The sequence below is a fragment of the Sceloporus occidentalis genome, unplaced genomic scaffold (assembly GCF_023333645.1).
Source record: "Sceloporus occidentalis isolate IW3139 unplaced genomic scaffold, rSceOcc1.0.p SCAF_9, whole genome shotgun sequence".
Classification (NCBI taxonomy): domain Eukaryota; kingdom Metazoa; phylum Chordata; class Lepidosauria; order Squamata; family Phrynosomatidae; genus Sceloporus; species Sceloporus occidentalis.
In genome coordinates this window covers 37173920-37196358 of record NW_028316989.1, presented here as the reverse complement: position 1 = coordinate 37196358, position 22439 = coordinate 37173920, and the positions used below count along the sequence as shown (strand labels likewise).

The 22439-nt window shown below is 41.1% G+C and overlaps 1 protein-coding gene across 3 annotated transcripts in view; it reads left to right on the top strand.

Moving 5' to 3' along the window:
* The window catches only part of FBN1 (fibrillin 1), a 195480-nt gene that overhangs the window by 38552 nt on the left and 134489 nt on the right, over positions 1–22439 (top strand). For all 3 annotated transcript variants that reach the window (XM_089538802.1, XM_089538804.1, XM_089538803.1), the window contains one exon: positions 1930–2025. In XM_089538802.1, the coding sequence (XP_089394928.1) occupies positions 1930–2025 (96 nt within the window). The remainder of the gene's footprint in view (positions 1–1929; positions 2026–22439) is intronic.

Here is a 22439-nt window from a genome sequence, read left to right as displayed (position 1 = left end):
GAACTTGTTAGTTGTGGATACTATCCTGCCACATTGCATATGGAGAACAAACTTCGGTGGGATCCTTGAAGAATGTGTTGTAAGGCTCACATCAGAAACCATGCTAGCCTCATGCTAAGTTTGCAGCTTTTTGGCAGGGCATACTATAGTGAGTGTAGCCATTCAGGGTTAGATGAGGTCTTCATACATTTCATGTAACATACACTTAACGTCAGTTGTTGTGCCATGTAGGGTCTGGAAAGCAAGAGACACTGGCTGCAAGTAAATGAATTTCTGGGCTCTAAGGATGATTTGATCTTGCTTTGTGGATTCCTGGTGCAAGGCCAGAATTCAGGTGGAAAGGATTACTATGGGTCCAGACAGACAGGCCAAAATAAAGCTGCTTCAGGTCACTTTGGAGGTATGCTGTTTAAATGACACACACCTCTTAAGAGGTCAGAAGCTGCGCCAAAGCTGTGCTTCAGTCCTTAGAACTGGAGCATGGCTTTGATGCAGCTTCCAGCCTCTTAGGACGCATGCAGCATTTAAACAGCATACCTCCAAAGTCACCCAAAGCAGGTTTATTTTGACCTGTCTGTTCAAGCTCTAGGTATTACATTAAGAGCTCTTCTACAATCTGTTCTCTGTATGCAGAAGGTGAAGGACTGTATCTGACTCTGATTTTTGAATGATCATAGCATTAGGGCACATACAAAACCTTTTCCGTTCTTTTTCCATGGATTTTCAAGTAAAGCCATATTAGAGTTTGATGTTAGTCTCCTCTGAAATATGTGATTGCATTTATAAGTGTATTTGATAAGTAGTTCAGAGTGCTTGGCAAGGCTTGCTTGTCTGTCAGAATGAGTAAGTCTGTCAAGAGACCTGAACCATCTATATTCCAACAAGTATTTGTGCCAAGTAATGTGGGTTTGTACAAATGTGCTTAACTGCAAATCATATTCTTAGAAAGAATCCTGTAATTCTAGTTGTGTGCAGTTTTGTGTGAGGTTTCTTAGAAAGAGCAGGGAGACAGGAAATGAGGAATAGAAAGTTTTTATCTCTTTTAATAAGGATATTTTTATGTCCTATAGCTCTTTAAGGCAAGTGACTTCCTTCCTTCCCAGTGACACAATGCTCCCAGTTCTTGAACATAAGTAAAAGTACTGCTAGAAGACAGACATTTGTTACTTAATGCCCATCAAGATTAGCAATGTCTTGTATGCTGTATGTGCACTAATTTAATGACATACTGAAGTTTTCCATAACAGAGCAAATGGTAGGATGATGTTCCTGAACCCAGAATATTATCATATCACAGCTTAGTTATGGATTTCATTTTGTAATTTTATTCATTCTTCAAGAAATTAATTGTCTGCACAGGCTTTATGTGCAGATTGTTCCATCTTCAACTCCTGGCATCTGGCATCTACTGAATAGGATTAGAATAGAATCAGGTGATTTGAAAGTCTCTTGATCTTTCAGCATCTGAACTCCAGAGAGCTACTGCCAGTCCAAGCAGATGGTATTGAAACTGTGTTAGATGAATAAATACTCTGACCTGATGTGAAGCAGCTTCCTGTGATTGTGTGCACCAGGAAAGGAGAAATAGGTATCTGTTAATTGGAGCCTTCCTTAGTACAACGTGACTGTTATGCCCAAATACACCTAAGGATACTGCCAGGGACAGTTTTTATAATCAGCTAAACTACTTGATAAAACTACTTCTGTGTCGTAAATCCTGCAGATGAAAGCTGCTAAATATCCTCCTATCCCTTTTCTTCCAATACAAAACAAATATGTTCAGAAGGGATAGCCTAGTCTTGGCTCTGATCCATTAGTTTTTCATGTTCAATGAATGTATTTTGTAAGGGAGCATGGCCTCACTCCTGAAGCTGAAGTGACAAATGAATGACTGTCACCTGGCTAACTCTTTTGCTCTTTCAATTGCAGCTGTGTGTGAAAGTGGGTGCCTGAATGGAGGAAGATGTGTTGCCCCAAACAGATGTGCCTGCACTTATGGCTTTACTGGACCTCAGTGTGAAAGAGGTAGGCAGATTTTACCTCCTTGCCAAAAACAAAACAAAATCCCAAAACAAGAGGAAGACTGTGAGTTTGGTTTGTATAAAATGTATTGATGATGAAGACAGTAAATTTCAAATGCATCCAGTACATGTTAATCCCTTCAATTTTTAATTATTGTCAGAGAGTGTAAAACTCTTTTATTGTATCTGGAGTAAATTTCAGGAAGACTGTATAGAATGGGATTTGGTATTGTTTTCCTCTGACAGTGATTCTGTGTCTTTGACAAGAGCTGCCTGAGAGAGAGGAATTCAAAGTGCAATGTTCATCTTTGTTATAGCCCTATAAATGGAAGGGATATGCAGTCAAACTTCATATTATTGGGAAGATAGTGACAGTGACACTTACTTCTCAACTAGGACAAGGAACTGTTATAGGCATCATAATTGATATGGTAATGTTTCCATAGTGTGGTTCCAATATAGGGTTTCCAGTGTATGGTTGGTTCTGTTTGGAGTCTTTATTAATAAAACAGAGATAGCAATGAAGAGAGGTAAATCTACTGAAAAGCTCTTTAAAACATTGGGAGCAAGGTCTTTAGAGATGTAGTGCATTGTATTTGACACCAGTTTAAGGAAGTCCCTACTTGGATCTAGATATGCAACTCTTGGTGAAGGGCAATGCATGCTTTATTTAAAAATAAGAACAAGGATGAAAGGCACATAAAATGTAGGCATTTGTTTTGTTTTATGCTTAAAAAACAGCTAAATATGGCCAATAAAAGATATATAGTGAAGTACATTTTAGCTTGCTGTTTAATATACAAAACTGTCTTGGGCAGTGTTTTTGGCAATTGGAGCTACACTTAAGTATCAGTGCAATACTCTGTCTTGGCCTCATGTCTCATGCTTTGTTTTGACTAGCTTTACAGTGTTCTTCTTCTGTAAAACTTGTATGTGTTTGCTATCAGTTTGGTGATATTTTTTTTGCTTTGGGTAGGCATAGCAACACAGACAGCTGTTTCCAGATGAGAACACAGCCCTACTTATCTATACTGAAGTAGTTTTGAGGAAATGAAATCTAACAGTGTTCTGGAGAGAGATTACAGCAATAGCTGTTGAACTGCAATTCTTATTTGGCAGTTTTGTATTATTTAAGATAATATGTGTTTTAATTTGAACAAATGGGCTGACTTGGTGTCTGGAAAACGTATATGACAGATGACATATAAATTAGACTATTATACATGAATCGTTCAGTTAACCTTTCCCATTTCCCTGATTACTAATTGTATGTGTGTAAATGTATGTGTATAGGGGTCTGTGACTATGTATTATATACAAAATATCACCCTTTACTAACTTCCAGTAGCATTGCTAATTTGAACACTAACAAGTATAGCTCAGCAATAGGTGGGACTGGAGCCAACATTTTTCCATACAGGAAAAACTGAGTGGTTACCCAAGGAGCCAAGTATAAGAGCTGATAAAAATATGACTATTTGTGTACTCTGTGGAACTGCAGAGAGGGAACTAGCAAATGTTCTTTAGCAAAGAGAAGTCTCTTACATTTACTATTAGCAGAGTCTTCCCTGTTCAGACATTCCCCCCCCCGAGAAGTTTAATACATTTTGCTGCCTTTCAGAAAGCAGATAACGGTATCTCTCCCACCTGGTCATTCAGGGTACTTAATACTCACGCCAGACAAGTTACTTTGGCATATGTGGTAGAAAATTCCATAAGTACCTTCTCTTGCATTAAAACTGAATAACTATCAGTTTTCCTGAGGCTGTCCCTGACTTTACCACCTCATATCTGTGGCTCAGACATAAAGTTGTAAGTAATTCTAGCAATCTTTTTCTCACTGTGAGAAAGTCTTTGAAAACTGCTCAGTTTTTTTAAAAGATTATTCACAGTTCAGGACTTATGGTGTCCCAAACTTCCAGAAATATTATTTTAAATGCAGAGGTTGGACTAGGGCTGCTTGAAGACCTGTGAGTGTTTGTTCCTCCCTTGTTTCACCACCTGCCTCAGGGAGGATATAAGCAAGCCTGCCTTTTGCTTCTCTGTTGGACTAGGGCTGCTTGAAGACCTGTGAGTGTTTGTTCCTCCCTTGTTTCACCACCTGCCTCAGGGAGGATATAAGCAAGCCTGCCTTTTGCTTCTCTGTTGGACTAGGGCTGCTTGAAGACCTGTGAGTGTTTGTTCCTCCCTTGTTTCACCACCTGCCTCAGGGAGGATATAAGCAAGCCTGCCTCTTTTTTTTTTTTTCTTTTCCCTTGTGGGACTGGGCTGCTTGAAGACCTGTGAGTGCTTGTCCCTTTCTTGCCTCAACACCTACCGCAGAGGAGGACGAGCAACACCAGTAGCAGACCTGCTCCAGAGGAGACTCCCAAGACACTTGTGGATATTTGGGGCTACAAAAGGCCCTCTTACTTTTATGTTTTGCTGCTGGGGCCAGCAGCGGAGCAGCAGCAACAGCAGCGGCGCAAACGCCGAGCCAGGCAAGGCCAAGCAGGGCCAGGGCTATAAAAGCCCCAACGCCTCCTCTCCTCTCCCTGGAGCCAGCAGCGGAGCAGCAGCAACAGCGGCGGCGCAAACGCCGAGCCAGGCAAGGCCAAGCAGGGCCAGGGCTATAAAAGCCCCAACGCCTCCTCTCCTCTTCCTGGAGCCAGCAGCGGAGCAGCAGCAACAGCGGCGGCGGTGGTAAACCGACGAGAGCACCATGAGTAAGAGAAAGATTTGTAGCGGAATTAGCCCAGGTTCCTTTTCTCCCTCTCCACCTAAAGCAGCTAAACAACCAAAAATGGAAGACTTCTTTAATAGAATACAAAGGAGAACAATTAACAATGCGAAAGCCTCTACTGTGCCCTCTCCATCATCCCCTGAATCAGTAGAATTGATAGACTGGAATTCTCAACTTGAACCCGAAAGGCAACAGCTGTCAGAACCATTATCTTTATTGCTTACACCTGATGATGATTTAAACAGAAATCAATCTGGAAATATCAATGATTCCCATTTGCAATCTCCAGTTCAGTTAGCCAGCTCCCCTCATACCATAGGAAATAAATCCCAAAACAAGATATCTAAGAAAAACCTGAAATGTCTCCCCTGGGAAAGCACAACGGAATTCATGGCCAGGCAATGCTTGCTTACGGCCCAAACAGTTATTGCATTATTTGATCAACTATCCGAGATTAAACACAATCTAGATCTGCTAAAAAAAGATTTTCAAACTTCAGCTTTTAAACAGGCTACTGCCCCCAGCATTCATAGGGCAGCCCCAACGGGAAAGGATAAGACATTAATTACTGCCTTAGATAAGGGGCAAGCTGGCAACAGGAACAGCAATGACACAGGTAAACTTCATCATAAGGACAATAATGCCAAAAGGTCTAAGCCCTCTGATAATGTACGAGGTGATAACGTAAGTGCTGACTTTAATAATAGAGCCACTGGGAAAACTATAAGTAAACAGTCACGTATTTTAGAAACCCAGAAGATTTCATTTTCTATCTCTCTGAATAGAATTAATCAAGGACGATGGAACTCGATGAGAGCAATCAAAATCTCTTTAGGGCAGTTGCTCCACTGCCACCACAAAATGATAGACCTTGATACCATTGAATGGCTTCCTACAGTTCAAAATCAAAAACGACTTGTTTTATCATTTAAAGAGTCTACTATTCCAGCTATGATCCTGAAAATAAGACCTTATTTAGCATCTTTTCAAATTTTTCCCTTTAGAGTGTTCTCAGTTGATACAGTTAAACCGCTGCTTAGTTATACCATAGCAAGTAATAGACCTTCCGCCAAAAGGCCATCAGAAGCTACTAGTCTTCCTCTCCCCTATAAGACCATCCAAAAATATAACAGAGGAACCCAGTACCACCCTCCAACAGTAGACGAGACTAATCTCGGTGATATTGAGATCATCAGTGCTTCTAGTTTGCGGTCTAGGAATGAACAAATGGACATTCTAGACAAGCTAGAAAATCTTAAGAAAATATTACAAGAGACCACGGTGACAGCAGGACCGCTCATTGATCTAATTTCACCACCAATAGATCTTAACTGTGATCACGTTGAGAATAATTTAACAGAAAACAAACAACCCTCTTCAAACTGCTCTTATAGTATATTTGAAGTAAACAGTGATCAGCTTACACAAATAAACAAGAAGCTAGACTTTCCCCTTTTACAAACAGAAGTTAGCCAGCGCTCTGTTGGAAATCTGGTTCTGGAGAAAGATCTTCAGGCACAACCTCAGAACCTGCAGGCGATTGGCCATTCTATGCTGGAAACCTGGCAGTCCACTCTTGACCCATCAGCCCAACATAAAGCTGATGCCCCCTCAATTTCCCATAACCTTGTCCCATGACAATCCCCAAAAGATAATGTATCTCCCCTTCCAATATGGAGTTCCACGAGCGGGTTTGTATCCCCTAAAGCTCAACACCCCCGTGAGGATGTGCCGTTTCCAGTTTTTAGTAACCCAAGTGCCTCCTCCTTAGAACCTTCTCTTCTTAAGTGCTTATCCTGGAATGTGGCCGGTTGGAACTCTAAGATTAAGGACCCTGGTGTGATAGATTACATCAACAAGTTTGATGTGATCCTCCTCCAAGAGACATGGTGCACGTCCGGAATAGTTTGCAACGGCTATACCATCTTCGACTTACCTGCTATTCCATCTCCTGGCAAAGGCAGACCTAGTGCGGGTCTCGCCATCTTGATTTCTACATCACTCAAAGCTACTACCAAGTGTTTGCCATTTTGTGAAACATTTGCCATGGCCTGCCTAATTGATTTTGGTATTTTGGGCTTGTTAATGATAAATGTTTATATTCCTCCCAAGCTCCACCAAGACCGCAGTAAAAAGGTGTGGGAAATATTAGAAAATTACATAGTCAAACTAGAGGGACAGTTCCCCTCAGCGGTAGTGGTGTTATCGGGAGACTTCAATGCCAGAATAGGCCATAACAACGAGGCTCTCTTCTCTTCTCCTGCTTGGGGATTAGAAGAGTTAGAGGATTGCATTTTGAATACAGAAAGACAGTTTAAGGACCGGGGTATTAATTCAGCAGGTATATGTTTTATGCAGATGGTTGAGCGCCTTGCCTTAAGAATGCTTAATGGGAATTTATTATTTGATCCTTGGGGTGAGTATACTTATATCTCAGCAAAAGGCAGCTCGACCATCGATTATGTACTGGTTTCTGACACTTTTGTAAATCGGGTAGTTAGCTTTTCAGTAGGAACAAGATTAGATGGTGATCATCTTCCTCTTTCCTTTTTGTTTAGGATTCCCCTGAATATACATTCTCAGATGCAACCATCCTTTACTGATTCAGTTATGGTAATTAGACAGAATAGGCTATGGTGGACCGAAACCCTCCACGAAAAGACTTCAGTTCTTCTCAATTCACCTATATGCCTGGGTTTTAAAAACCAAATTACCGTATCACAAGAAGTGCAACATGCTATAGAGAACTACTCCCAGCTCCTTAGGACCTTGACCCCCCTGTTGACTCCTATAGAGAAGAAACCAAGTAACTTTAAAGGTAGAAGAATGGCCCCTTGGTTTGATAAGACTTGCGCTGAAGCTAGAACTCACTTGAAAAATATGTATATCCAATACAGGAGAGACAATTGCCAGTTTTTGCCCCAATCGTATTTTACCACCAGAAAACAGTATAAACTACTTCTAGCAAGGAAAAAGAGGGAGGCTATTCAAAAACAGTGGTCATCATTAATAAACTTCTCCTTACAAAAAAATACTAAACTTTTCTGGGCCACAGTAACGGGGATGTTAGGAAACACTGGTGGCTCCCCCTCCTGTAACATTCCCATTAATGTTTGGGAAGATTACTTTGCCACACTTTATAGTGACTTCAGGGAACAAACCTCTGATGCTTCCAACTTGTTCAATCGACTTTCCCATGATTGCTCGAATATTCCACAATGGCCCCCCGTATCCCAAGAAGAACTAAAATCTCTTATCACCCAGATTAAATCTGGAAAAGCCCCAGGGCCCGACTTAATTCTGCCGGAGCTTCTGAAAGTCAATATTTCTTGGTGGGCTCCTCTTCTTGCTTCCCTCTTCACTCTTATTAATCAAACGGCCCAAATTCCTCCAAGTTGGTTAAACGCAGTTATAATCCCTATCTATAAGAAGGGTTCTAGAAACGATCCATCTAATTATCGACCCATAAGCTTACTCTCAGTTGTGGGCAAACTTTATGGCCGTTTCCTCAATAACCGCCTCGCAGAATGGATAGATAGTGAGAATATTATAGGTAACGAACAAATTGGTTTTAGGAAAGGCAAAACAACTCTCGACCACTGTTTGGTTTTAAACCACCTGGCTGAGAAATATTCTACTTCCCAAAGCAAAGGACTATACGCGGCATTTATTGATCTGAAATCTGCATTCGATTCTATTCCGAGAGAAAGGCTGTGGATAAAACTTTTTGCCTCTTCTATTGATAGGAGACTACTTTGGTTAATTATGAATCTATATAGAGATACAACTATACAGGTGAGATGTGGCACTCAGGGTAATTTCACGAAATCTATCCCCACTCAAAAAGGTGTGCGTCAAGGTTGCATTTTGGCACCCTTATTATTTAACCTTTATCTTAATGATCTCTCTGCTTCCATTTCCGCGGAAGCACGCCACTCTCCTAAACTAGCCTCTGTTAGTATTCCTTTACTTTTGTATGCAGATGATGCAGTTCTCCTTTCCTTTTCGGAAATAGACTTGAAACATATCTTGAGAGTTTTTGGAAGTTATTGTGAAGATAACGGCCTGATCATCAATTATAGCAAAACAAAAATTATGGTTTTCTCAAGAAAAAAGACTCAATCCAGGTGGATTCTAAATGGACATAGGTTAGAACAAGTTAACACATTTAGGTATTTAGGAATAACTTTTCAAGCATCTCTTGGCTGGACATCCCAGAGTTCAATAGCTGTTCAATCAGCAAATAATAGTGCCAAAGCCCTAATTCGATTCTTTTATACTAAAGGAGGCCAATTTTTACCTGCAGCCTTGAAGGTGTTTCAGGCCAAGGTTATACCACAATTGTTATTTGGAATACCCATCTGGATCCAAGGTTTCGCGGTAAAATTAGAACAGGTCTTTTCCGTTTATCTTCGCAAATTATTTGGAGTACCTAATTGCGTCCCTTCAGCTGCTTTACGACTTGAAGCGGGCTGCCACTCTGTGGAATGCTCTGCTTGGACGTGGACTTTAAAGTACTGGTTGAAACTCTTTTATGCGGGCCCTGACTCAGGTCTCTGGCATCTTATACGGAAAGACAATTATACCACCCTATGGTCTAAAAATATCCAGGAGAAATTGCTGAGATTGGGTTTCTCAAATAGTTTTTTAATGTCACAAGACCTTTCGAGAGCCCAGCAGATTATGATACGCCGCATAAAAGATATTGATACTCAATATTCTTTATCTTCTGCTTGTACCACCTGCTCTCCCATTAGCCTAGGGCTACAGTTTAACTCAGAGAAGGAGGCATTTTATCTGCAAAACCTGACTATTCCAAAGTACCGAGCTGTGTTCTCTAAAGCCAGATTTAATGTAATTCCTTCAGCACTTCTAGAGGGTCGGTTCAAGGGAATCCCCCACCATGAACGGGTTTGTCCCTGTGGTGATGGTTCTATTGAGTCGTTAGAACACGTCTTATTCTTTTGTACCTTCTATAAAGACGAGAGGGCAAGATTAATCTCTCCCCTCCTGCTCAAGTCTCCAGGCAGATCGAACAGTTGGTATATGGAATACCTGCTGAACGATACTGAGAAAAGTAAAACGGAAACAGTGGCTAAGTTTCTTTGTTCGGCTGTTAAAACACGCAAGACTATGAGTCAACATAATTGAACAGCTTGGCCTTTTGCAACTTGCACTTATCTAGGCTCTGTGCCTAAGGCCTTGTATTATACACTTTTTTTCCCCTCCTTTTAGAGCCTTTCAGTTAAAATAAATATAAATTTCTATCCTTTGCGCAGGTTATGAATATATATTCCATGATTTTATCTTTAAAAGTCCGTGTATTTTAATGTTTTTAATGTTTTAAATACTTTAAATGCTCTATATGTTTTATATTTTTATATATATTCTGATGTTGATGGCTTGTTGGCTGAAATAAATTACTGATTGATTGATTAAATGCAGAAATTGATGTTTCCTGAGCAGAAAATGTAAACTCATGCTTTCATGCAGGCAGCCACTCCAGAGGAGACAACGTGGGAAGAGAGAGCGAGAAGGGATTGAGTGGTGGAAAGAGAAGCAGCGAGCAGACAAGGAGTATTCACTGTTCACCCTTCCCCTCCTGACCACCTTGTCACTCTCCCCATTCCACCCACGCTTGATAGGAAGTCTCTAATTAGGGGAATTTTTTAATTAGTTCAAATTGTCGAGAAGGACTTCTTATTGACTACTCAGGACCTATTCCCACATTTGTATATGGAAGGACCAATTAATCCCTTAAGAAGTAGCACAGAGACAGGCTTCTTCAATTAAGGTCTGATTATATTAGAAAGGGGAAAAACACACAATCCCAGCAATGAACACACATACACACAAACACACACACTCGAGACTCAATGGAAATAAAGATGGGAAAGATGGGGAAAGATTCGAGGCATCACTAGGGGGATACTTACTCCAGTAGTCTTCTCCGGGAATCCAATGCATAGGAAGCGGGTAGAATGGGGAACTGAGGCACGGCCAGAGGGACACGGGGAAGAGGCAGGCCGGTCTGGAGCTAGAATCAGAGTTCAGTCTGGCGTGAAGCCAGGCTGTAATCTGAAGGTAGCAAAGCCCTGGATTCTTATAGGCAAAATCTTGCCTCTGGCGATATGCTTAATGGCTTGGCCGGAGCTTAGACAAAGGTGTTTGATGGCCCTTGTTTTGTTGGGCCGAGGTGCGAGATGGCATTATCATTTCAGTTAGGGCTGACACAAATGAGGGAAGACAACCAGGGAGATGGGTGGGTCATTGCTTTGATCACCGGCCCATCAAAGGTGAGGCTATCGGTATTGTCTCACACTTGGAGGTGATGGTTCCCCTATTTGCAACTCCCAAACCTTCCTGTGGAAAATCCCAAGGTGTTGTTTTCCAGGGTCCTGTGAAGATGATGTTATGGGGGGCCCAGGCTGCTTACCTGATCTCCTCGCTTCCCAATAATGGCGGACTCACCTGATAGGGCAGCTTGAGGTCATGTAGGAACTCTACACATCCTCCAAAATTTCCATCTTCACTAAAACACATCCCCCATCTGTCCCTCACCTGCTGTGGCTGCCTGGCTGATGACAGGGGTGGTCCTCCACCACATCCTCGGCTGCAACTGGCTCACGATGGCCACTGAAGCATCCCCAAGCTGTGAACACAGTCTTTCAGGTGCAGTGTAACCTCATCCAGAACTGGTTGACACACCTCCAAACCTAGGTTATGACCCTTGACATTAAGCATCTTTGTCTTGTCTGAACTCAGCTTCAATTTGTTTCCCTCCATCTAGTCCATTATCTCCTCCAGGCATGCATTCAGAGTAATAATAATAATAATAACAATAATTTGTTTTATTTATATACTGCTATTCCAAAGATCATAGCGGTGAACAGCAAGTAAGCTAATTAGCAAGTAAGCTAATTTGCCCCCAACAGTCTGGGTACTCATTTTAGCGACCTTGGAAGGATGCAAGCCTGAGTCGAGCTTGGGCCCTTTTGCTGGTCTTGAACTCGCAACCTTGTGGTTTTGAGTGAATGGCTGCAGTACAGGCATTTAACCACTGCGCCACCAGGGCTCCATAGAGTAGACACACTATCCTTAGCTGAAGCTGTATCTGGAGGCATAGAGAAATATATTTGGGAGTCATCAGTATACTGATAGCACCCAGCCCCATGACTCCAGATGATCTGTCCCAGCGGTTTCATTTAGATGTTGAATAGTACCACTATCTGGAATCTGCCTGAGAGATAGGACTGGAACCACTGAAGCACAGTGCCTCCCATATTCCCCACACTTTCTAGATGAATACCATGGCCAATGGTTTTGAACACTGCTGAGAGGTCCATAAGTGACACACTCCCTCAGTCAATGCTCATCTGCTAAGGCGATCATAGCACTTTCAGCTTTGTATCCTGCTCTAAAGCCATTTTGAACTAGATAATTTGTATAATCCAAGACTGCCTGGAGCTGGAAGACACCTGCCCTCTTGATCACCTTGCCTAGAAATGGGAGATTTGATACCAGTCTACAGTTGTTGAAGTCCCGGGGATCCAGTTGTTTAAGTCCAGGGGATCCAAATCACCAAGTCAGCATCAATTCTGGCTGCTAAACCAGTTTAAAATGAGTCATCTTTTAATTGAGCATCCCATGAAAAATGGTTCATTTATATGGATTGTGTTTCTTTTTCAAACACTTAGATACACAGATATCTTTTTGCTGTATTCTGTTCTACCTTTAAAAATAATATTTATATTTGTAAGTATTCACAAAATACTTTCTAAAGTAGTTAACATAGTAAAATTGGGCAAAAAAGTTAAGGCATGCAGGAACTGCTTAGCTCAAATGCTTTTATTACAGACAGTGAGTAGAGATTCCTTTATTATATAACAGAAATAATTCAAATCCCTGCAAATGTCTTGAAAGATGTGCCAAGAATGTTGCTGAACTTTCTCTTGTGCTAGTTTTGAGACCTTTTAAGATTGTGGTGACATTAGTGATGAAAATTTGTCTTCAGTGCTTGGGTTTTACGCCAAATTAGCATGATAGCATTAAGTATATATACCTGTATCCTTGACTTTTGCAAATAGTGGGCTTTTGCTATCCATGGGTTTGATATCCATGGATTTGAGCAACTTCAGATTGAAATGAATACACTTTTTTTTCTTAACCTGCAATGGCCAGGCTAAGAAGCAGTCACAGGGCAATAGCAGAGGCTGCTGCAGCAAGTCCCAGAGAAGCCAATGCCTCCCTCCCCGATGGGAATTAATCCCACCACAAAGCCATAATCAGAACTTAAACCTCTTCCTCATTTTCTTTCTTACCTTCACATCGCAAAGCCGCTATCAGAATTTAAACACTTGCTTCACTCTGTTTCCCACTCTCTCACAAGGAAACCTCTTGCAGACTTTAAACCCCTTTCCTGACCCCTCCTTGCCCTATTCCTTCTGCTGTCCCTCTCTGAGATGGATTGATGGCATTTAAATTCTGGCAGAGCCTTAGATGGGAAACAGTGCAGGAAGAATGACTTCCTGGTGCCTGGACCTTGTCATCCAGGTAATTTTAAATGTTAAATATTGACGAGTATCCTTGGATTTTGGTATTCGTATGGGGTTCTGGAGCCAAACCCACATGGATACTGGGAACAGACAGAATCATTCTTTTACTCAGAGTTTCCTTCTGAGTCAGACAACAGTAAGTTTGGACTTCAGTCCCTTCAAATATTGAGACTATTGTGTGTGCCTCCTTGATGTGTGTGTACTTCATGTACAAACAATACTGTCTGGTTTTCCTTCACAGCATCAGTCCAGTACAGCTCTTTTTTAAATAGCCAGATATTTTAACCCCCGAATTTTGATTTACTGATTTGTCTAGTGCAACATCTAAAAATTAAGTTTGTCAGTTAGTTGAGGAATTTTCATTTGATTACATATTTACATATCCTATAAGTGAAATGTACCAAGAGTTGCAGCCTTTGTAAATATAATGTCGTTTCCAAAGAGCTTTGAGAAGTAGGAAAATATGGCCAGTATTTAAATAGTACTGCTTTAATATTGCATTATGTGTTCTTCTTTTTTATAACTGGTATAATATGTGTTTGTGGAAAAGTCTCTGCCTTCTTTGATATATTCTGTCAGTGGTATTTATCCATTCTGAATGGAAAGCAAGCAAAAAAGATAAAAGCAGAACTTGTTCTTAAAAAATTACATTGAATTTAAATTAGTACTGTAACATATGATGCTGGCAAAATACTTTAATATTTTGGAATGCTTTATGAACCTGAACTGACTTCCAAGAAATGCATTTGTTAATAACAAAACGTTTTGGTTGGGCAAGGAATCATGTGGGAGATGAGCCATTGGTTTTGGTAGATTTACTCCCTCTGACTCCCTTCCCCCCATTAAAAAAATTATGTCCATTTAAACCCATGGGAGGACAAATGTTTTTCTTCTTTTTGCTATCTTTGTTTTATTTTTCTTCCTTTTTTGGTTTATGGCATTGTCAGTATGATTACAATGAAATGCAATTTATTTTTTTAGAGTTGGTGGCTGGGTTTCTGCATTATGAGAGGTAACTATGGGCCTCAACAGACAGGCCAAAATAAAGCTGCTTTCAGAGGTATGCTGTTTAAATGCTGCATGCTTCCTAAGAGGCCAGAAGCCATGCCAAAGCCATGCTTCAGTCCTAAGGACTGGAGCACAGCTTTTGGCTCAGCTTCTGACCTCTTAAGATGCATGTGTCATTTAAACAGCATACCTTCAAAGTGACCCGAAGCAGATTTATTTTGGCCTGTCTTTTTGGGACCTAAGATAATGGAACTTCCTCACTGTAGTTACATCTGCTGATGCTAATCCCCAGAAAACCACCTTTTCATCCTGACATTGCCTGAACAGAAGGGTTTCCAAAGCACTGCGTATTAGAGCATTGGGAAATGACATCTGGAGCATTCCTCCAGTCACTGGTTGCATGGAGAACAGACAGCTGGAAAGACTCCTTGGGGTCCAGCTAGAGTTGCTTGTCTCAAGGTGTTCCATGATTAAGACATCATGTCCCAGTGGCCTGATCTGCAGTGCCTTAGAAAACCCTTTGGTTGGGGTGTTTACAAGCTGAAAAGGTTTTTTTTAGGGTCATATGATTGTTAACTATCATAAATGTGAATTCCCAGCAGTTATGAGATTATAAACCCATTCTCATAACTACTGAACAGGATGCCAATTGATGTTGTTATAGCCAGGATGTCTATTTTTGTTGCCTGATATTCATCCCAAATAGTAAGAAAGGTTTTATCTATTATAGCTGCATTAATTATCTTAAAGAGAGACCTTAGAAGATATGTTTTCGAAGTTACCTGTTTTTACGATTCTATAAATAAAGATCAATAAGACTTCACAATAGTAAACAATTTTGAAGTGCATATATAATGATTAATGCAATAGCCAGCAGCATTTTTCTCATTTAAAAGCTCAGATTTCTTTTTAATCTATCTATCTATCTATCTATCTATCTATCTATCTATCTATCTATCTATCTATCTATCTCTATATCTATATCTATATCTATATCTTCCGAATTGTAAGAAATAAATGTTTAGTTTGAAAATACTACTTAATTATGATTTTGTTTTAGGAATACAATACAATTCATTGTATACAGCACACATGTTCAAAGGTGATGGTGCTGAGGGGTGGAAACAAATATTCACAAAGGATTAACATTTGCACCGATCATGTTCATGTTTCATGTTTCTAGCTAATCACTGGGAATTTTGTAAAAAAAAGAGATAGCTTTGCATCTGCTTGTTCTATTTGGCGTTGGCAAAGAAGTCTAAAGAACTAAAAAGGCCTCTTTTAATATCTATAAAAGCTATAAAAAGGAAGGAGAGAATCATACAAAAGAACAGCTCACTGCAAACTGTTGAAAGCAGAGAATTCGATTTCTGTGTTTCATTTTATGCAGTTTTCCTCAATATTTTATTTACTTGAATGAAATATATGAGAGAGAGGGGAGGGGGGTTTTGGACTGCAAACCTAACATAGAATAAACCCTCCTGAAGTCAATGAGGTTTGCTCCTAAGATATATGCATAGGTGTACACTTGATGATGTGATCCTAAGCATTTTCCCTTATGCCTCACTAAATGTATTTGTGATCAGGACAGTAAGTTTATCACCTCAACTTGGACTCTTTGGCCTGGAACAAGTTGGGCCAAAAGTGCTGACTTTGTCCCAATCCAGATGTGTGGCATTCAGATGACACATACTCTTAGATTGGGTTGAAGCTATGCTGTGGCTGCATAAGGCAATCCAAACCTGGGACAAAAAGGAGCACAAAAGAAGTGCTCATTGCTGGCGGCCTATTGGAGACCAGGGCAGCATCTGGCCTTGGGACCATGGCGTCTGGGCGCCATAGTCCCGCAACGAACAGGGAGTGATTCGGTCAGGAGTGGCCTCTGGCCGCTCCTTTTGCCCCATCTGCTCAAGGCCTCTGTCATTTTATATTGATACTTGAATGAATATTGCATTGCTACACTAGAAGCATTATCAGAATGAAGGTTGAAAAATCCCATCCAAGATACTGCTCTGGCGATTGGCACACATCTAAGACTAGTTCTTAGTGGGGTGAAGTAATGTAACTTGCTAAGAGTGCTAACCTCAAAAGCCCCTTACCTTGATTCATTCCCTTAACATGATTCATTGGAACTGCTCTTGTGATTTAAACATTACAATTGTTTAATACCGAGGGACTAATAAAAGCCAGTTGTTTTTTTTAAAAATCCAAGAGAACTCGTTTTGGTTAAATAAACAATAGGGTCATGTAGGGCTCTTTAGCACTGTGGCACATTTAATCAATTAATAAGTTAATTCTGGAGAAGTGCTAATATGGAAAATCCAATTTAATTCAGCCACTTTAATTTAAAATGTAATTCTTACAGTTTTTTGTTTGCAGATTTACAATTTTATTCATAACGTCATTAATTTTAATTACTCTCTATCTTACCTTTTTATATGATCAATTAGCACAATGTGCTTTACCAGTAACATCACATTGGGAGAATGTTTAACTCACTGATAGAGCACATGCTTTGAATGAAAAAGCCCCTGGTTTTATTCTTGCTGCCATTCTGTTCAAAGGATATCCAGGGGATGTGAGAGACCTTGCTCTACTTGTGACCCTGGTTGGCTTCTGCCAGTCAGAGTGAATGGTGCTCAGCTGTTAGGGGAAAATGCAGTCTGCCATAATACAGTTTCCCCTTTTTGTGACACAGAGGTAGGAGTGATACAACAAGGCAGGAAGACTCGCTTTCCCTAAATGATACCCTTGGAAACCTGTCAATGCCATTTCAGTTGGGGGAAAAAAACCCATTCTAAGGATTATAAGAATGTTATTCATTTCCAAAAAGTGGGCCAAAAAAGTAGGATTACTTCTAAGTGGCAGGTTTCACTTAAAAAGCAATACAAAACCTAGCTCTCTAGGATATACATCTTAATGATTTGTGATGCCAGTAAAACTGTGTCAGTTCAAGAGCTTTAACTATCTGAAAATGATCTAATAGCTACATTGTCAAAGGGCTCCTAATACTGAATATTGTGTGTTCTTTCTTTACTGCCTCAGCTGTCTGCTGAGCCAGCGCAGTGATGGTTATTAATGTGGAGCTGCCACGTAAAAACCACATGCTACAGAGAAAATAACAAATGAACTTCTGATGAAACTCTGAGAAGGGAACATGAGGTTTAGAGACCTGGAATCTTCCAACCTCAGAAGATTTAGACTGTTCATAATAAGAACCAAATTAGGAACATTTAGATTTAACATGCTACTTTACCTGTGCTTGGAAAGCGGTCTCTCCTCTAGCTTGCAGGAGAAGGTAGAGCTACGGTAGTTGTGCTGGTGGACTTCAACATTTATGCAGATGCTTCTCTGTAAGGAGCAGCTCAGGCCATCATGTCCTCCATAATAATCATGGGGCTGTCCAGAGCAGTGTCAGATGCTACCCATACTGCAGGACACACTCTGGACCTAGTTCTTTAGATATCCATCCTGGTTTTTTGAGACATCTCCCATTTTTCCTCCTCATTGGAACTGTTTGAAATTGTGCCTTCAATATCTCCCTTTTAAGAAACTCCCATCTCTCATGGGCTTGCTTCTCTCTTACGCTGTGTCTGTACTGCAGTAACAATCCAGTTTGACACCAGTTTAACTGCCATGGCTCAATGCTATGGAATTCTGGAAGAAATTTTGTGAGACATTTAACCTTCTCTGTAAGAGCTCAGGTGCCACAACAAACTACATTGCCCAGACTTCCTTAGCATTGATCCATGGCACTTAAGTGGTGTCAGACTGGTTTAATTCTGCAGTGTGGATGCAGCCATAGTATTCCAGACCACAGCTTCATCTCTAGTATTCCCCCAGGTTTACTGAAATCAGCTCTCATAAAGTCCAGAATGTCTGTCTGGCTACATTTAGCTTCTTCTTTCTGCTGTATAACAAACACCAGGAGAACATGGTCACTCCCACCTAAGAGTCCTGCCACTGCTATCTCATAAAGAGGAGAGACCACCAGATTTTAGATCACCTTTCCATTCTCTCCCTGCCGCCACATACTAGTGATACATTTGCTCCAAGTTGGCCCATGTCGCAGTGCTGTGTGTACATTTATAAAGGAAGAAAAGTCAGTTGTGCCAAGGTTTTAAAACAGCTAAGACACAGTGGGAATGTTACTTTTGTTCCCTTAAGATCTGGGAGAACAAGAACAGCCTCCCAAATGTTTACATTGTCTAGCAATTTGTTGATTGTGTCTCAACAGCCTGCGTGTAGTTTCTCACTGCATTGGCTGAACATCCTTGTGCTTCTTGCAGGCTTGGATTTAGGAGACTCCCTAACCCTTCCAGCTGCAGCTGTAACTGTGACCTAATTTTGCCTTTTTGCCTTGGCTTCAGTCCTGTGGGACACATTGACTTAGTGGTTAAGACACTGACTCTGATGATCGTAAGGTTGGCAGATCAGCAGGGGTAAAGTCTCACTTAAAGTCTTGTACTGTTATGCTAGAATCACACTCCACATTTACAGCACTGTGATTCCATGGGACACAGTGGCTTAGTGGTTAAGATGCCAATTATGACGACCATAAAGTCAGAAAGCTGGCAGATTGAGGCCCAAGCACCACGTGACGGGAGTGAGCTCCCATGACTAGTCCCAGCTTCTGCCAGCCTAGCAGTTTGAAAGCATGTAAAAGTGCAAGTAGATAAACAGGTACCATTTCGGTGGGAAGATTAACAACGTTCCATACAGTCATGCTGGCTACATGACCGCAGCGTCATTTAAGATTTTCACATCAGCGCTTAACATGGGTTAAGTGCCGGTAAAACATCCCTGAAGCACGAGGGTGTGAAAGCCGGTTGCGCTTCTGAAATGTCAGTGAAGCGTCCCCTCGCCTCTACCATCCTTGAATTGATTGTGGAGCAGCCATTTCCTATTAACAGGAACCGTGCGTTAATAGGAAATGGCTGTTCCATGAAGGATGGCAGAGACAAGGGTATGCTTCATTAACATTTCAGAAGCACAACTGGCTTTCACACCCTTGCGCTTCAGGGATGTTTTACTGGTGCTTAACCCACGGTAAGCGCCGATGTGAGAATCTTCATATGTGACAACACTGGCTCCCTCAGCTTAGTAATGGTGATGAGCATTGCCTCCCACAGTCGGACATGTCTTGACAACCTTGTCAAAGGGGAAACCTTTATCTTTACCTTCTGTCCTATTCTCTACAGTTTAAGATACATAGTAAGGTAGCATATCTTCTTTTCATTTCATATAGGTGGATGAATGTAATCTTTTACAATCTGGCAGCATTCAAAAATATATCCGGGTTAGTCTGTAGAATTAGTATATGGAGTGATCTTGTAGCACCTTTGAGACTAACTGAAATAAAGAAGTTGGCAGCATGAGCTTTTGTAGACTTCAGTCTACTTTCTTAGATGGATATATGCATATATGTGTCTGAGGAAGTAGACTGAAGTCTACAAAAGCTCATGCTCCCAACTTCTTCATTTCAGTTAGTCTCAAAGGTGCTACAAGATCTCTGCACAATCTGGCAGCAGTTTACACGAAATAGAATTAGATAACACACTTTAGCTTTTTCAGCCCCTTGCTTTAAAAAAAAGAAAAAAAAAAAAAAGAAATGTCCTTCCATCAGAGATTAAGATGCAAAGCTGCTGGATAAGAAGTACTCCTGTTTCACTTTTTACTCGATATGCTGTTTTCCATATTCTCTTTAGTGACACATTACTCCTGGCTTAGTAGGAAGCACATTGTATAATGAGAGCATCTTTCTGCAACTTGGGACATTCTGTATTGGTTTGACTATAATTTCCAAGATCCCATAGCCTGTTATACAGGGTATGAAACCCTGTCTGTGGAATTCTAAAAGATTGGATTAAACTGCCTCAAGGAGACCTTTGGGGAGCTATCAAGATACCCTTTTGCCTCAACAGAAGGTGATGTGACCCATGCAAGCAGCAGGTCCTAGTAAACCAACTTGTAGGTGGAGACAGATAGAAAATTCATTCAGATCAGCTCTTGAGTACATAGGAAGTGCAAGACCCCAGTTTTTTAAAAAAAAGATAGTTCTGAATTATGACAGCAGGCAGAACTGTAGACTTTCTCCACCACCTTCTTTTCTTCTTTGAGTGTATCATGTTGCCAACTGTTCCTATCATTTTGTCTTGGGACTTGATTATGAGAATCAGTGCTGCACACTGACCAGGACAAGAATATGCCTGTGAGTGGAGTAGGGTTATATTCTGCTACATGGGTACTGGAGAGCTATGTGACCTGTCTTACGTCAGTGTCATCTAACATGATCTGACAAAGGCAGAGAAGAGGTAGGTTTACAGCTGGCTGGTCTGACCAACTTTGCAATTAAAAAAAAAAAGAATCCTCTGAGTCCTTGGCTATCTATGCTGGGAAAAGCTAAAAGTTAAAACATGTAATCTGTACACTATTATGCAAAATTGTGTACAGATTTCTAGTTTTGCATATTTATGTTCTGTGTTCACTAATTATGCAGAAAGCCAAAGAACTCTTTAAGTCACTAAAGCACTGATTGCAGCAAATCCTAATGACCAGGCTTCCAAAGTTATAGTCATAGCCATGAGAATTAGAAGCATGTTTTCTTTTATAGAAAGCCAATAATTTTCAAGATACAGAATTGCACAATCAATTCCAAACGTCATACTTTTCCTGTGGTTTGCACAGAACAAGGAGTACACATAAATTTAACTTGGGGACTAAGTGACAAAGTTGGTGTAAGTGATATCATTATCCAGATGTGGGTGACCTCCCTCTGGGAGAGAAATGAGCTGCCACTGACACTACCTCCGCGATCACAGAGGTGAGGGAGAAGTGTGATTCTTCCTTTGCCACCTTCACTGCCCCTGGAGGCTGAGTTCCCTTACTTGGTCTGTCCTTCTCCCCACCATGGTACCCAAGCAATGCGTAAACCTGCCAATGGTCTCACAATGATGGTGCCAAGGGCAGGTGGTTTGGGGCAAGCATTGTACTGGATGACAGGGATCTCACAGAGCTTCAGCTGGAGCCTGGCCCACTGGCTGCCCATGCTGTTGGCCCTGGGCTCAGTCCTGCTGCTGTTAGAACATTTGCTCCCACTGCATCTCTCCAAGGGAGCCTTGCGCTTCCCTGGTGCATGCCAGCCCCTTCTAGCTTCCTGCGCTGACCCCTTTCTGAGGATTGAGACTGTCTCTCTTGTTTTCTCATCTGCCTCACCTTTTGTGTTTGCTCCCTCTCTCGCCTTGGAGCCTCAGCCTCTTCCTTATATTATTTGTTGCCTTTCTTTTTCATTCACTGGCTTCCTCTGCCTTCTCCAAACTGTCTGCATTACACAAGATTGCATTGCAGTCATTGGCAACAACCCAACTGGCCTCATGCAAGCCACTGCTGAAGAAAAGTTTGAAAGGTGCATGGGGGGATCAGTATACCCTAAAAAGAGCTACAGAAACAGGGGTCGTGCTCACCCCCTGCCTGCCACCTCGCTGCCCAATTGTGTGTTTGGCAGGGGCAAGTGGTCAAGCTGCCAATAGAACATTGGTGGGGAAGCATGTCTCCCTCTCCACTTTCTTCTCCCTGCTTTGCTTTAGTGAGTCTTCATTCCCCATCCTTCTCCTGCCCCAAAGCTCATACTGCCAACTTTTCTTTCTTTAGCTAGTCTCACAGGTGCTACAAGAACTCTCTACATACTGATTCCATTTTAGCTGATTAATTGATAGCCTTTAGGGAGAAAAATAGGTGCTACTATCGAACACATTAATACATCAAGACTGCTCTATATGAAAGTTTACAGTCTATATGATGTTTACATGCTATAGCAAAGAACATGCAGGCAGATTTACTTTTGCACTATTTTTTAAATCAGTGTGTGTAGGCTTCTATGGGTTGTGGCCTGAGCCACAAGTTTGGTTTCAAATGATTCTTCCCTTCTTTCTTTGGTTGATTACAGTAAGCTGTGTAATAGAGGGTGGAGGCCTTTGGTTGGTATCCAAAGAAAGTGAGTAATAATTGATCTAATGTACAGTGAATATGAATAAGCTATTCTTTTGGTAAAGAATTTATGTTTTACAGGGTGTGCTAAAGTTCATATCCCCCTCTTTTAAGAAACGTTTTCCAAAAGTTTTAAAATTCTCAGCT